General features: G+C 40.7%; 1 protein-coding gene across 10 annotated transcripts in view; it reads left to right on the plus strand.

Moving 5' to 3' along the window:
- Window positions 1–12,295, plus strand: part of LOC140280413 (RNA-binding protein Musashi homolog 2) — a 226,969-nt gene that overhangs the window by 203,385 nt on the left and 11,289 nt on the right. For 7 of the 10 annotated variants that reach the window (XM_072375747.1, XM_072375749.1, XM_072375744.1 and 4 more), the window contains 2 exons: window positions 8,206–8,385; window positions 12,108–12,262. In XM_072375747.1, coding sequence (XP_072231848.1) covers window positions 8,206–8,385; window positions 12,108–12,262 — 335 coding nt within the window. The remainder of the gene's footprint in view (window positions 1–8,205; window positions 8,386–12,107; window positions 12,263–12,295) is intronic. The other 3 variants (XM_072375750.1, XM_072375751.1, XM_072375752.1) reach the window with 1 other exon arrangement.

Below are 12,295 nucleotides of genomic sequence, written 5' to 3' on the forward strand. Positions count from 1 at the left end.
CCGTTACCCTTGACAACACCCAGTCTATGTCATGTTAATGGTACGGACATTTTAGCTCTACCTGTTGCTTTACAAGTAAATACAGATGTTTAAAAAATGCCTGCAAAGATTAAGTTAAAATACAGACACCGCAGTAAAACACACCGACGGCACACGTCCTGTTTATAACATACAGGCAAATATCTGCGGCATGATTTGTACCAAAAACAGGATGTTAGTTTCTTTCTGTCTTAAACAGTATTGATCAACTTGTCAGCTTCATTTAGACATCCTGCTTTTTCCACCCTTACAACTGTAGATCATTCAATAGCTGTCAATAAAGGCTTCCCCTGACTGAACACTCAGCCTCCCAGCTTTGGGGAAGAGTGTCGTTCCTAATCAGGCATACCATTAGAAGCTTGCTGGAGAAAATGTGTTTAATTGTTACTCAGATCTTGTCTGGTTTGTGCAGTGGCTCACAGATAAAAAGTCAGCAGGCAACTGCTGTTTAATGCCATTTGATGTGATGTGAAATGCACTCACTCAACGCACAGACAGCAACAGAAGTGTATGAATACTACCTGCATGTACACACATGTACAAACTCACAATGCCCTCCTTTGAACTTAATTGAAATCAACAAAGGAAACACTGGAAGCCAATCAGATGCTCTTTTTTACACATCATGCTGTTTCATTTAACATTTTCAAAACAAACAATTTGCCCAACAATTGCAAGGAACATTACCAAGAAGCAAGAATGTTGATTTGGGGTTAGCAGCAGCCAGGAACCAAGAGACGTGATGGCAGCCATTATGTACTGTTTAATTCTGACAGCTGCAAATGGAAGGAAGACAAGTAAATGATTATGAACAGGCGCTGAGGGGAGGGGGGATGTTAAAGTGGAAAACAGTGACATCATGGCCCTGTTTTACAGTACATAAACGGTCATCAGGGAATTTAAAGAGGATATCACTTAGTCGTGTCCGTGCTTTGTCAGTATTTGAAAGAATCTATCTGAAAAGCAAAAATATGAAAATAACTCTAAACAAAATCAGGGATATGAGTTGGATTCGAATGATTTGGATTAAGATTATTCGTACCTTTAATTAGCTGTTCTCGGGAAAAGCTTCATCTTTGGACCCTGGTGATTCTCTGGATTTTGACTTTTGACGAGTCTTAAATGGTTTGTTGGTTATTTATGAAGCATTTGAGTTGATTCTAACGACATGTTGCACAGATCCATCCGATGGGTGCTTTCCTTTCTATACAGTCACAAACCAAACAGAGGACACAGATTGTTTAGGCTTGACCTTCCTCTGTGTCTATCGTCTGGGGATGCTGCTGCATCTCTGTCCCCTTTTATAGTTTAATTTGCAGCAGTCAGCCCAATGTCAGCCCAGGAATAGCAATTCTGTTGGTTTCATTTTTTGCTAAATTCTCTAATTTTAGTGCAGACAAGGGTTTTTATTGTTTGGGGGAGAAAAAAAAAGCCTGTTTTGTATGATGCAAGTGTGGATTCTTTGTGCTTTGACTCCACCTACAGTTCCTATAGAGCACCACATGTTGTATGTATCTACCTAGATTGACCCAGTACTAGTTCGGACCTCTCAGAGAAGTTCAAAGAAAGAAAACCTAGCTGATGCACACCACTCGACATATGCAAATATGTTAAAAGGAGCCCTTCTGTGTGGGCTTTGTGTGTGCCGGTGGACTTATTTGCAGATCAGCAGTACAAGCAGAGATTGTCATGATAATGTGGAGGACATTTTCCATCACTGGCAGAGGGCACTTTCACCATAGTCCCAGTAATCAACAGACAAAATGACCACATGCTGACTTCCCTTTCTGTAACAGGAATCTGCTGATGAAAAGGTGCATTTTGGATGTCTCAAAAAAACACTTCTCACAGGAAATACCCCAGGCACTGCTGTAGTTGTATGAAACAACAACAGTCACTGAAGAAGCAGATTTAGCATAATCTTCTCTGAACTAATAGAATAGCTTTTACTGCTTATGTTTACGTTTGCTAACTACTTATCCTACTCTCTAATAGTTCTCTAGTATAGATTTACTGAGCACATGAGCTCGTCATACTTCTCTTGACCCTTTCAAGGTTGAAAAATGACCCATCCTCGCTGTTCAGGAACAGTTGGTGCTGAACCTAAGGTGTTGATCTAGGTTTATTTTGCAAAACGTGGATGAGGAAGAGTCCATTTATTTTTTTAAAAAGCCATTTTGCTGTTCTGGTCTTCACCAAGTATCATGTTGTACAGCAAGGTGTAGTCCTGACGCACGTTTCTGGGGACATACCAGACTGTAGCTTCAAGCAGGAAGTAGGTCAGAGGGATCTAGCAACTGCAGTTTACTATTTCCTAGAGGTAGCAGTGTGCCGATCCATGCTTTGCTTTTTTAAGCTGCTTTTGCAGCTTTTAACCTGGTTTGAGCCATTATATAGGGTAGTCACATAATGTGAGGACAAATATCTGCATAGTTTGGCCAGCAAAAGGAAATCACTTATTTTGGATGAATAATCCAAGCAGCAGCACCAGGGCTGCGTTTTATTTAAAGGAGTTACTCGATATCTGCAGCTGATGGGAAGGATATACCTGCATAAATGAGCCACCGTTATTGAGATTGACAGGTAGGTTACTCTGGAACTGAATACTAATTTTAGATAGTTATGCCAACAACCACTTTCTTATTGATGGTGAAAAACAAATGGAACTGTTTGACAAGGTCACACAGTTACTCATCGCTGAAAGGATGTTAAAAAAATGTAAGCAAAAATGTAAGTGATGCAGATGGTTCTGACAGTCAAGGGAACTTCACGGTCTCTTTCTGCTGAGTGTTTTCTCCTGAGTTCCTCTGAGCATTCTGAGAGGCTCAGATGTCTGTCTCAGATCTTAACTTTACCTGTAGTGTCCACAAATCCCATTCAGCTGTGTTTAGAGGTCTGCTTATTTGCTGTGTGTGTCTTGACTCAGAGCTGGCTGTGAGTTCTAATGGGACTCAGGATGGTGTTCACATCACTGAAAACGCGATCCTCTCCTCAGATAGTTATTGCTCCTCTTTATTTGTTCTATTACTTTCTTTTCTCCATCGATGACGAGAAAGAATCTCATATGACAGACACTTTCAAATTAAGATTATCATCAGTTTCTTTCTAACATGCTCTGTGATCTTCAGCTGAGCCCAACTTAATCAGTCTGCCTTTTAGTGAGCTTGGGTCCGTTTGTCCCAGATGCTAATCTGCAAAGCTCAGCTCTCAGGCCAGAAGCACTTCACATGTAGTTTGTGCAAAATAACATGAGCAGGCATGCCAAGCTCATCCTGCCTGACTTGCTTTTCGTCTGAGGCCCAGGGAAATATTTGACACATCAGGGAGGGCAAAGCGTCCCTTTGCACCTTCACCACAAAGCAGTGGCTCTCACAGCTGTGGGGAGCAGATGCTCTGAGGTTACAGGCACAGGCCTTCAGGGACATCACCACTTTGCTCTCCAGGGGCTGCAAACATAACACACTCCTAAGGAAAGTTAAGAAGGCTCTGTGCAAGCCCTGTGTTTTGTCCTAAGTCTTAGAAATTCAGCATGTGTTGGATCCTTCTAATAAATGCAACCTTTCTTTGTTTCATTTATTTTGAATAGACTTTATTACATACATTATGAACTGTCTGTCTTATTTCCAAATGTGTACAAAATACATAATGACTCGTGTAGTTTTCTGCATTCTTATAATTATAATTCTTCTAAGATTTTGCTGTCTATGAACTTAGAGTATCTGTGTAAGCATTACCGTCAGACACGATGTCTCTACAAGATCATCCAAATATTCTACCCTCTGATATATAAATGACCATTCGATGTAGCCGGTATCATTCTCAGATTTCCACCGCAGTGAGTCGTTGATTTCTGCAGACCACTTAGACCTGACCAGACGTGTTTGAAAAAATGTGCTCAGCCAAAAGGCCAGGGCTGTCAGCTCTGAGCCTGCTCACAATATGATAATCTGTTCAGACTGTCGATAACTGAGTGCCCTTTCTCAGTTTCAACCAGACCAGATCCCTCACAGGTTAAAATCTGCATTAAAATAATTTAGTGTGGTCTGTGTGGGCTTCCCTGCAGGAAATTAATGGGAGCCGATTCACTACACTGTTTCACATTGTTTTATCCATTGAGCAGTGTTCACCCCCCCCCCCCTTTAACTTTTCATAATAATCTCCCCATGATGGCTCAAGGTAGATATAAACCAGTAGCTCTGTTTAGTTTGTTCTTTACTGGAAAGAACTTTAAAAAAAAAGGAAAAACAGGCATAAAATGGAAAGTAAAGAGAACAGAAGCTCGAGTATGGGTGAGTAAATGCAAGAAGAAATCATCTGTTAAAATTCATTAGCCAAGCCTCTCTGAACACAAAATGACAAGACATTAAATATGTATTATTTATGAAATGTCTTTGCTCTCTGAAAAGGGTGTCTAGTGCTGTTAATTACTCAGCCATTCATTCAGAAAAGATTATTTCAAATGGAAAGTGAAAGCAAGGCTAGACAGCAAAAGAGCTGTTAGTTTCTTTCACGCTATTTTTAAATGACATTGGTGAAAATGGAAAAGCTAATTATGGTAGCTCTAAAATTCAAAGCTAATTTGAGAAGCAGCATGTCAGGCTTATTGACATCTTCTGTAGAGTGATGGGGTTTGATGGCCACCGAGGAATCTCACTGCTGCCGCGAGGGAAAGGGAGGAGTGACTGCATGAACGATCCCTGTTTGCAGAAGTGAAAATAACTTCTGGTGATAGATTTTTGTACTCCCCTGCTCCCAGTATTTGTTGACTGTGTAAATAACAGGTATATTCATGGATATTCAAAGTGTCTTACAGAAGAGAAAGTCAATATTTTGTAGATAATCAGAATTAAGATTCAAGACCTGCTTTTAGAGTATTACACAGCTGAGACTTTCCTGTCAGAAATAAGAAAGTTCCAGAAAAGTGTCTCCAACTTTCATGGAAGGGCAAAACGTGTGTGTTACTTCGTTCTGATTAAATTGAAAAGATTGGCAAACTGTTTTTATATCCTGTAATTCTGAGAGTCTCCATTTTATTGCCAGTGCAATGAGTTTTGTTTTCCAAGTAGAAAACAAAAGAGAAGTATTACTTTCAAGGTTTATGATTCCTCCTCAAAGGCAGTCACCTGGTAAAGTGGGAACGAGAACAGGGCATTTATCCACTTACAGAGAGCCACCCCGATGATGTCAGTAACAGATGACTGCAAGTCACTCCCCTCTCCATCGCCTCACAGCCGGCTTTGGTCACTGAGGGCAGGAGGGAAAGAGGGTGGGGGCAGGGGAGATAATTATCAGTATAAATGAAGCCCTGTGAACGATTCGCACTGCTGGGTCCCCTGATCTAGTCTCCAAGGCAACCTCAACACGCTCATTTGTTTTGTAGATGAGTAATTACATCCAATTAGTGGCCAGTGGAAAAAAAGAGTCCAAGAAAGGCCCATTGTTCCGGATAGATTGTGTGAATATTAATAGTGGGACGGTCTGAGGCACAGCGATATGATCGGTGATACTAATGCAGCTGTGGGCACACTCTGCCCAGTCTCATCCTGCATAGCAGATCTGATAGCCACTGATGAAAATATATGGCTTTGAGAATGTGTGTCTGCATGTTTGTGTCTCATCCAGCTCTCTGTAGCAAACAAAGCCAGTTTTTACCTGAGCACTCCCACACAGACCATGCAACAGCATGCATGCTGTCAGTTTCTTACATTTATATTACTGGATCCAATGTCATGTAAAATCAGGGGCTACTTCCTGACGTGACATCTGCAAGAAAGATATTCATCACGCGCTGTTTGTTGCACATGTCTTCAGGTTACGTTGATGCTCAACTACACCTGCCCAAAATGTTGAAGTTGTTTGATTTATTGATTTAAATGATAAAATGTGTAGGCAGTTTACAGGATATAGAACATGGCAGACACGGTGTGGTTTTAGCTGGATTTTTTTTTTTTTTTTAGCCCAAATTGCTTGTAGTTTTGTGATCAGGTTAGTTTTCATCAGCAGTCAGCGGTTTAGGTCACTGTGATTTGTTTGAGCATTTCCACATATATTAGTGCTGTCAAAGGATACATACAAACTGTCATGAGCTCCCTTTGTTATCGATAGATCATATCACAGGTCGTGGCTGTAAATTTAGTCGTACACTGAAACTTATTATTGGTCGGGGGCAAGGAGAGCCTTATGTCTGTGATGTAGCTGTCTGCGCCGCATATTTCTTTATTTTTCGTTTCTCTCCAAAGATTTGGACCGAGCTTGATAAATGTTGCTGTGGACATGGTTGTCTTGTTTGAATGAACTTTTTGGGACTTTTTCAAAGGGCAAAACCTGCCTTGTTTGCATTCAGTTTGAGCTCCACAGGGCTTTTGGCCAATTGCTCCGTGCACTTTTAGCATAAATGTTTCCATTCCTGGCTGAGAAGATACATTTAAAACAAAGGAGCATGCAGTGCCTGTCCAGGTCAGTGTCTCAGGCACTTCATAATTACACCATTATCTCAAATGAAAATATCTTCCTTGTCTTGTTTGCTGCTAACAGTATTATTAATAGGGTAATAATAGACACCAATCCTACAAATCAAACATGTCTTCTTATGAATATTTATATCATCTTAACCCTGTTTAATGCTATAACTTCATCAAGATGATGTCGATAGCAACTTAGTTCATTTTCAGTTGCTTTTTATGTCAGTTGTGTATTATATATTAGTACATTTGAGCAAATGTGTTCAACTGGAGTACATTAATAAGACGGAGTGAAAGTAATGCCTTTTTGCTTCCACAATCTTCACTGCTCTACACTGGTGATATATTTGGAAAGGCTTCCTTATGAATTCCCAGTAACATGGTTTGTGCTATTGTCAAATGTTTCTTCTCCGTTATAATTATTCCATTGATCCAGTTTTGCTCATTAGCAAGGCCAATCAATTTTCAGTGACATTTGTCTAAGTGAAGTAAATGGAATGATTGCTTCTTGAGCTTTGTTCAATGTGTCAGGCATTATGTGACGTTCGTGGGAAGCCTGCCCTATTTGGAGCCTATAATTTGATGAGTGGGCAGACAGCCCACAAGTGGTGAGATCAGAGTGCTAAAAAGCATTGGCGGAGAGAAACATGGCTGGTGCTTACATTCCATTTGGCAGAAGTGGACTGTCGCACTCTGAATGGGTAGAGGTGAAGTGGTTTTGAATGGCTATTCGCTCCAGGACCCAAATTTTAAAAACACACACACACACACACACACACGCAGCAGGGGAAACCCAGCATGGAAAAGCCGGTGTCACCAATCTCAGTCCCTCCTGAGTAGATTAACTCTGTTATCAAAGAGGTGTGAGAAGGAGCAGTTTCTTTTAATTGCACTCTTTATATGAGCAGCTTGTCTCAGATTAAGAGAACAAGCAATAAATGTCAGCACAATTTATTGCTGAATGACATTTTCTAAACTGTTGATAATCCACCATCTGTGTCAAAGAAAAGATCATTCAAAGAGACGTGCTCAGAGTACTTAGAACGCTTCATAATGCTTATCATCAGTAAACATGAAGGTCTCTGTATCACATTCACATAAAAACCTTATCATTTTCTACTGGTCTAAAAGGAGGATGTAGATTGATCATTGATTAGTGTGCTTTGTTTTGCTTCCTTCAGGTTCATCAACCAAGAATTGTCGGTTTGAAATGAGAAATGTATTGAACTGTTTTTTTTTTTTTTTAATGACTCTTCAGTTTTATCTGACTACTTAGGGAATGGATCAGGGACAGGCCAATTATACATAAGCCAAAGTATCCAACCTATAGCCTTACTGTATTTGTTTAGCTTTTGTTAAATGAAGCCAAAGTATAACAGGAATGATAGGTTTTGATAGCATTCTTTCAGGGAAAGATCAAATGTATCCTTTCTTGTGGAACTTGTGTACACAACATAACTGAAAGTCTAACACATGGCAAATATGCCAAAGGGGGGGGTGGGAGGAGGGGGTTCTGGCAGGAGCTCCTGGGGAGGGAGGGCCAATTAAAGCAGACTAAATACAAGGATGTAATCTAAAGATGGTGTAACACACCAGCAAGCTATGCTCAGCAATCTGGACACTGACTTTGACAATGAAAAAGTTGATTTCCACAATGATGGAGTCCCCTCCCCTCCCCCTCCCCACCCTATACTGTATCTCCCAGGCCTCCCCGATTATGGGTTTTACTCTGCGCCCAGTGACCAGAGGGGGGGGCCCTGCTCCTTTGCTGACTATGGCTCCCTGGGGCCCCAAGCGGCTCAGATGCTGCACAGTGAGCATGCCACCTCCGCCTGCAACTCCCCCCTTCAGCACCTACACAGCCCGGATCAATTTAAGAACCCAGGTTTGTATATGAGCATCTACCTCATCCACGTTTTGGACTTTTCAGTTTGATTCATGACATTATTCCATATAGATGATCGAATATTTTCTTCCTTTTTTTTTCAACACATTTTCTCCCGCTTTTGTTAAGAAGAAGAAAAAAATCCCCTTTCAAAGATGTAGATAAAACGTCTTGACGACAGTTTAGCATTGCATGTTCTTCCTCCTTTTCTTTCAAATTTGAATGTAGATTTCTTTTTTTGTTTCTTTGTGAAGTTATTTTGCAACCCCTGCTTGCACATAAGGGGCCTGCACACAGAATGTAATCCTTCATTTGCATGCAAACAAAATAACTATTGATGATGTCGGAGAGTACGCTGGCAATGTTCAGGTTTTTATCAATTTCCAACAGCGCCGGAGAGAGTAAGTGTGGGTGTGAGTGCCATTTTTCAGCCAAGCCCTTTAAGTATTCTAAGTGTAAGAATGATTGCTTGCATTATTAGTGTGTGTAGAAGGCGGTAATGCTGTAAAAACACTTAATAGACCACATTTTTGCATATTACCGTACATACAACACACAACACAGGCATGTTTTTTGCTCTCTATAACTTTCCTTATTTAATGTAATCCCAGTTTTGAAAAGCAAAGGATGACATACAGATTAAAGACACAGCGATATTATTTTGTCAACGATGAAAGGAATGCATTAAAATGTTTAAAAATGTATCTTGTCTTTGAGATTTACACTTTGTTTAATTGTTAGAAAAATAACAGCACTTGTGTCAGTTTTGATTAAATGCTCGTTGTCATGTTTGCTCTGACATGATGCAGCATGATGCTGGTTTCCTCTGAAGTATCTGGAAGTGCAGAACATCTAGTTTGGTGGATGCGACTTAATGAAAATAGCTGACTTGACCTAAACAGAGCAGCCTCCCACCACAGTCTCCACTTCATAATGACAGTTGTGACAAGTTCCGTCTCCTTTTTGGCGCAGTAAAGTAAGCGCATAAGTATGGGCCAGCTCTCCTCCTAAAGGATAAAATGTTGGTCGACTGCCTCAGGCACTCGTTGGCCTTTTCCTGGTTTCAGCTTTACGAAAGCTGCTGTGAAAAGTTACACCGACAGGCTTTATACAAAGAGTTGTCGGCATTCTGCTTTAGCACAAGTGAGGCAGCGACAGACTTTACAACAGTCTTTTCTTCTTTTAGATCCATTAAGTCATGTGGTGTTGTACAACAGTATGACAGTAGGGAAACAGTTTCCTTACATCGATGCAAATACACAACAATAGTATTGTCTGTGTTGATTTTGAGGCCTGGTGGTGGCGTTACTACATAGTGCATTATGGCTGCTGTTAGAGTAGAAAGGGTTTTGTCTCAAAGTGGCCTCAGTTACTGTAGTCACAGTTGGACTCGGATGATGCATGCTTTTCTCCTGTAATGCTCTTGGGGTATTGCCTGGTAGAGAAAGAACAGGCTTGTCTCGCCTGAGAGGACACATTCAAATCCTTAGTGAGTCAACATAGCTCGATTGCATTGTAACATGATTCATGTGCGTGTTGTTTGTGACTTTAGATTTGCAGCCAGCATTGACTCTAATTGTATCAAATTCAGAGACAATGATAATGTTTCAGGTAGATAAGAAATATGATTGATTGTGTCTTCTTTTTTTTTCCTTTTTATTACTACATTTAAGATTCCTTTTGAAACTACTTGAAAACTACTCTTTGCTTCTGCATGTGGATATGACTCAGCCTGCCAGTGCATTGTCAACTCCTCAAGTCTGAACAAGCTTAAAGTCCCCTCAACATCAACTTTGCCTAGATTATAAAGTCACGAAAGCGTTTTATTTATTGTAAAATTATGCATCCACAGTGCTGGTTGAGTCATTGACAGTTTTTAGTTGTTTTTCAGGTTATTCCAAACTCTAACATAGGAGCACAAAGGGACTCTTTGCCATTGTTTGGCCAGATACTGGCGTGTGCAGTAGGTGACAAATAGTAGGATTGAACTTGAGTGAAACAAACATGACTTGGATGACAGGTGACCTACATATACTCAGCGTTTGGAGAACAGTGAGACCTTTTTCAAACATAAGTCAGTTTTTGCATCAAATGATTGTTTTCATTTTCAGTGAAAATGTGTCTGTACCACAACAACCTTTAACAAAAGCTTAAGAAAGATTAGAAAAGAGAAGAAGGCTAACATAAATCTGCGCAACACTGGGCCCTAACGTGAACGACAGTATGACCCACATTACACATTACATTGTTTTGACTCCTCAAGCTAAATGCACGACTTGAGCAGCTCTTGCATTTAAATGAAAGACGCAGCTTCACGTGGCGATGCTGGTGAGAGGGTCACACTCTAATAAAAATCACCAGCGACATGAAAATGAGGATTGCCATTTCAACTGAAAAAAATCCTTAATTATATAATAAGCCAGCCCACTGGGGACTGTGCAGGCAAGATAAGAGTCCTAGCTGCTCGCTGTTTAAAGTCTTTACAGTCAGACAGCAGTCAACTCCTCCAGATGTGTCTTTAGTGAGATGCTTAATTTTCCTAGAGTGCTATAAATGGATATGTTTGGAGGTGCCTTTAAATGGAGCTAACATGTCTAATAAAGCTTTGATAGAGGGAGCAGTGAAAACTCTGTGATGAACTCCAGTTTACTGTGTTTGTCTACATCAACACACTGGATGCACTTCAATCTTACTACATGTTTTTTTATGTATACAAAGACCTCCTCAGAGGCATCACAGGGTTCATGAGCCCATATACACACAACTTTGAGCATTTTCTGTGTGCGGAAGATTTTTCTTTTTAATGCCGCTGTACAGCTTTTCCTCCCCTGCTCTGTGTGAATAAGGGTGAGACAGAGGGTTACGTGAAGCTGACAGCAAAGGAGATTGCTGTTAAGAGATCTCTGCATTTTTCTTTCTCTCTTACTGTTTTTCCTTGTATTGCCGGTGTTACTGGCCTTTAGTAGACATAGGGGTTTTCAAAAGGCATTTTATTAGTCTGAGTTGCTCTTACTCACGGGGCAAAGGTGGTAAGTCATGTACAGTATTTCTCTTTTATCTCCCACTGAGTTTGGACCTGCAGATGAACTCGGGTCAAGCTTTTATATTTCCCCGTTATGCCTTCTTTTCTTGCCCGACAACCTTTTTGCTTTCTTGTGGAAATTACTCCAGCAGACTGAAAGTACCCACATATTAAGACAGTTCTTGCTGGTATGCAAGAAGTAGCACAATTCTAAATGCTCAAGATAAATGTTAAATCTTATCAATGTGATAGTCGATAGCCAATGTTTTTTTACAAGTACTCCCTCACATTATGCATGGCAACATTGCAACCTACTAGTTTATTGGCATGGTGGAAGTATGTTTAGCAAGTGCCTGTTTTAATTTGTGCATGATGATACAAAGTGAATGTTACTCCTGTGCATAAGACACACAGCATGTAGATTCTCTTGGGAATATCATACTGGATTCACCTTTGATTTTAAATTGCTTCAGGCCTAAATCCTGCACCATTTAGTCAGAGCATTTCAAATTTAAGTGAATATGTAGCATCTTTAACCTGTAAGATGAGTCATAAACAAGTTATTCGAGACAAATGTATGAATCCAGTCATGTGTTCTTTTGAATGAGATGTGTCCACTTGAGTCATAGCGAGTAAGAATGGTACAGATCACTGTTGGCTCGTCCTGAGCTGCTCCGCTCCTTGCTGTGTTTGTATGCAGGCACCAACCCCTCAAGGCCCGGAGGTTTCCCTGGTGCTAACAGTCCAGGGCCTGTGGCTGACCTGTATGGACCCAGCAGCCAAGATTCAGCTGTGGGCAACTACATCAGTGCTGCTAGCCCTCAGCCTGGCTCTGGGTTCGGCCCCAGCATCACAGTGAGTACTTCAGTTCAGAGCCTTTGTCTTGTC

This window comes from Leuresthes tenuis, unplaced genomic scaffold (genome assembly GCF_036924035.1).
Source record: "Leuresthes tenuis unplaced genomic scaffold, fLeuTen1.0.hap1 SCAF_21, whole genome shotgun sequence".
Lineage (NCBI taxonomy): Eukaryota > Metazoa > Chordata > Actinopteri > Atheriniformes > Atherinopsidae > Leuresthes > Leuresthes tenuis.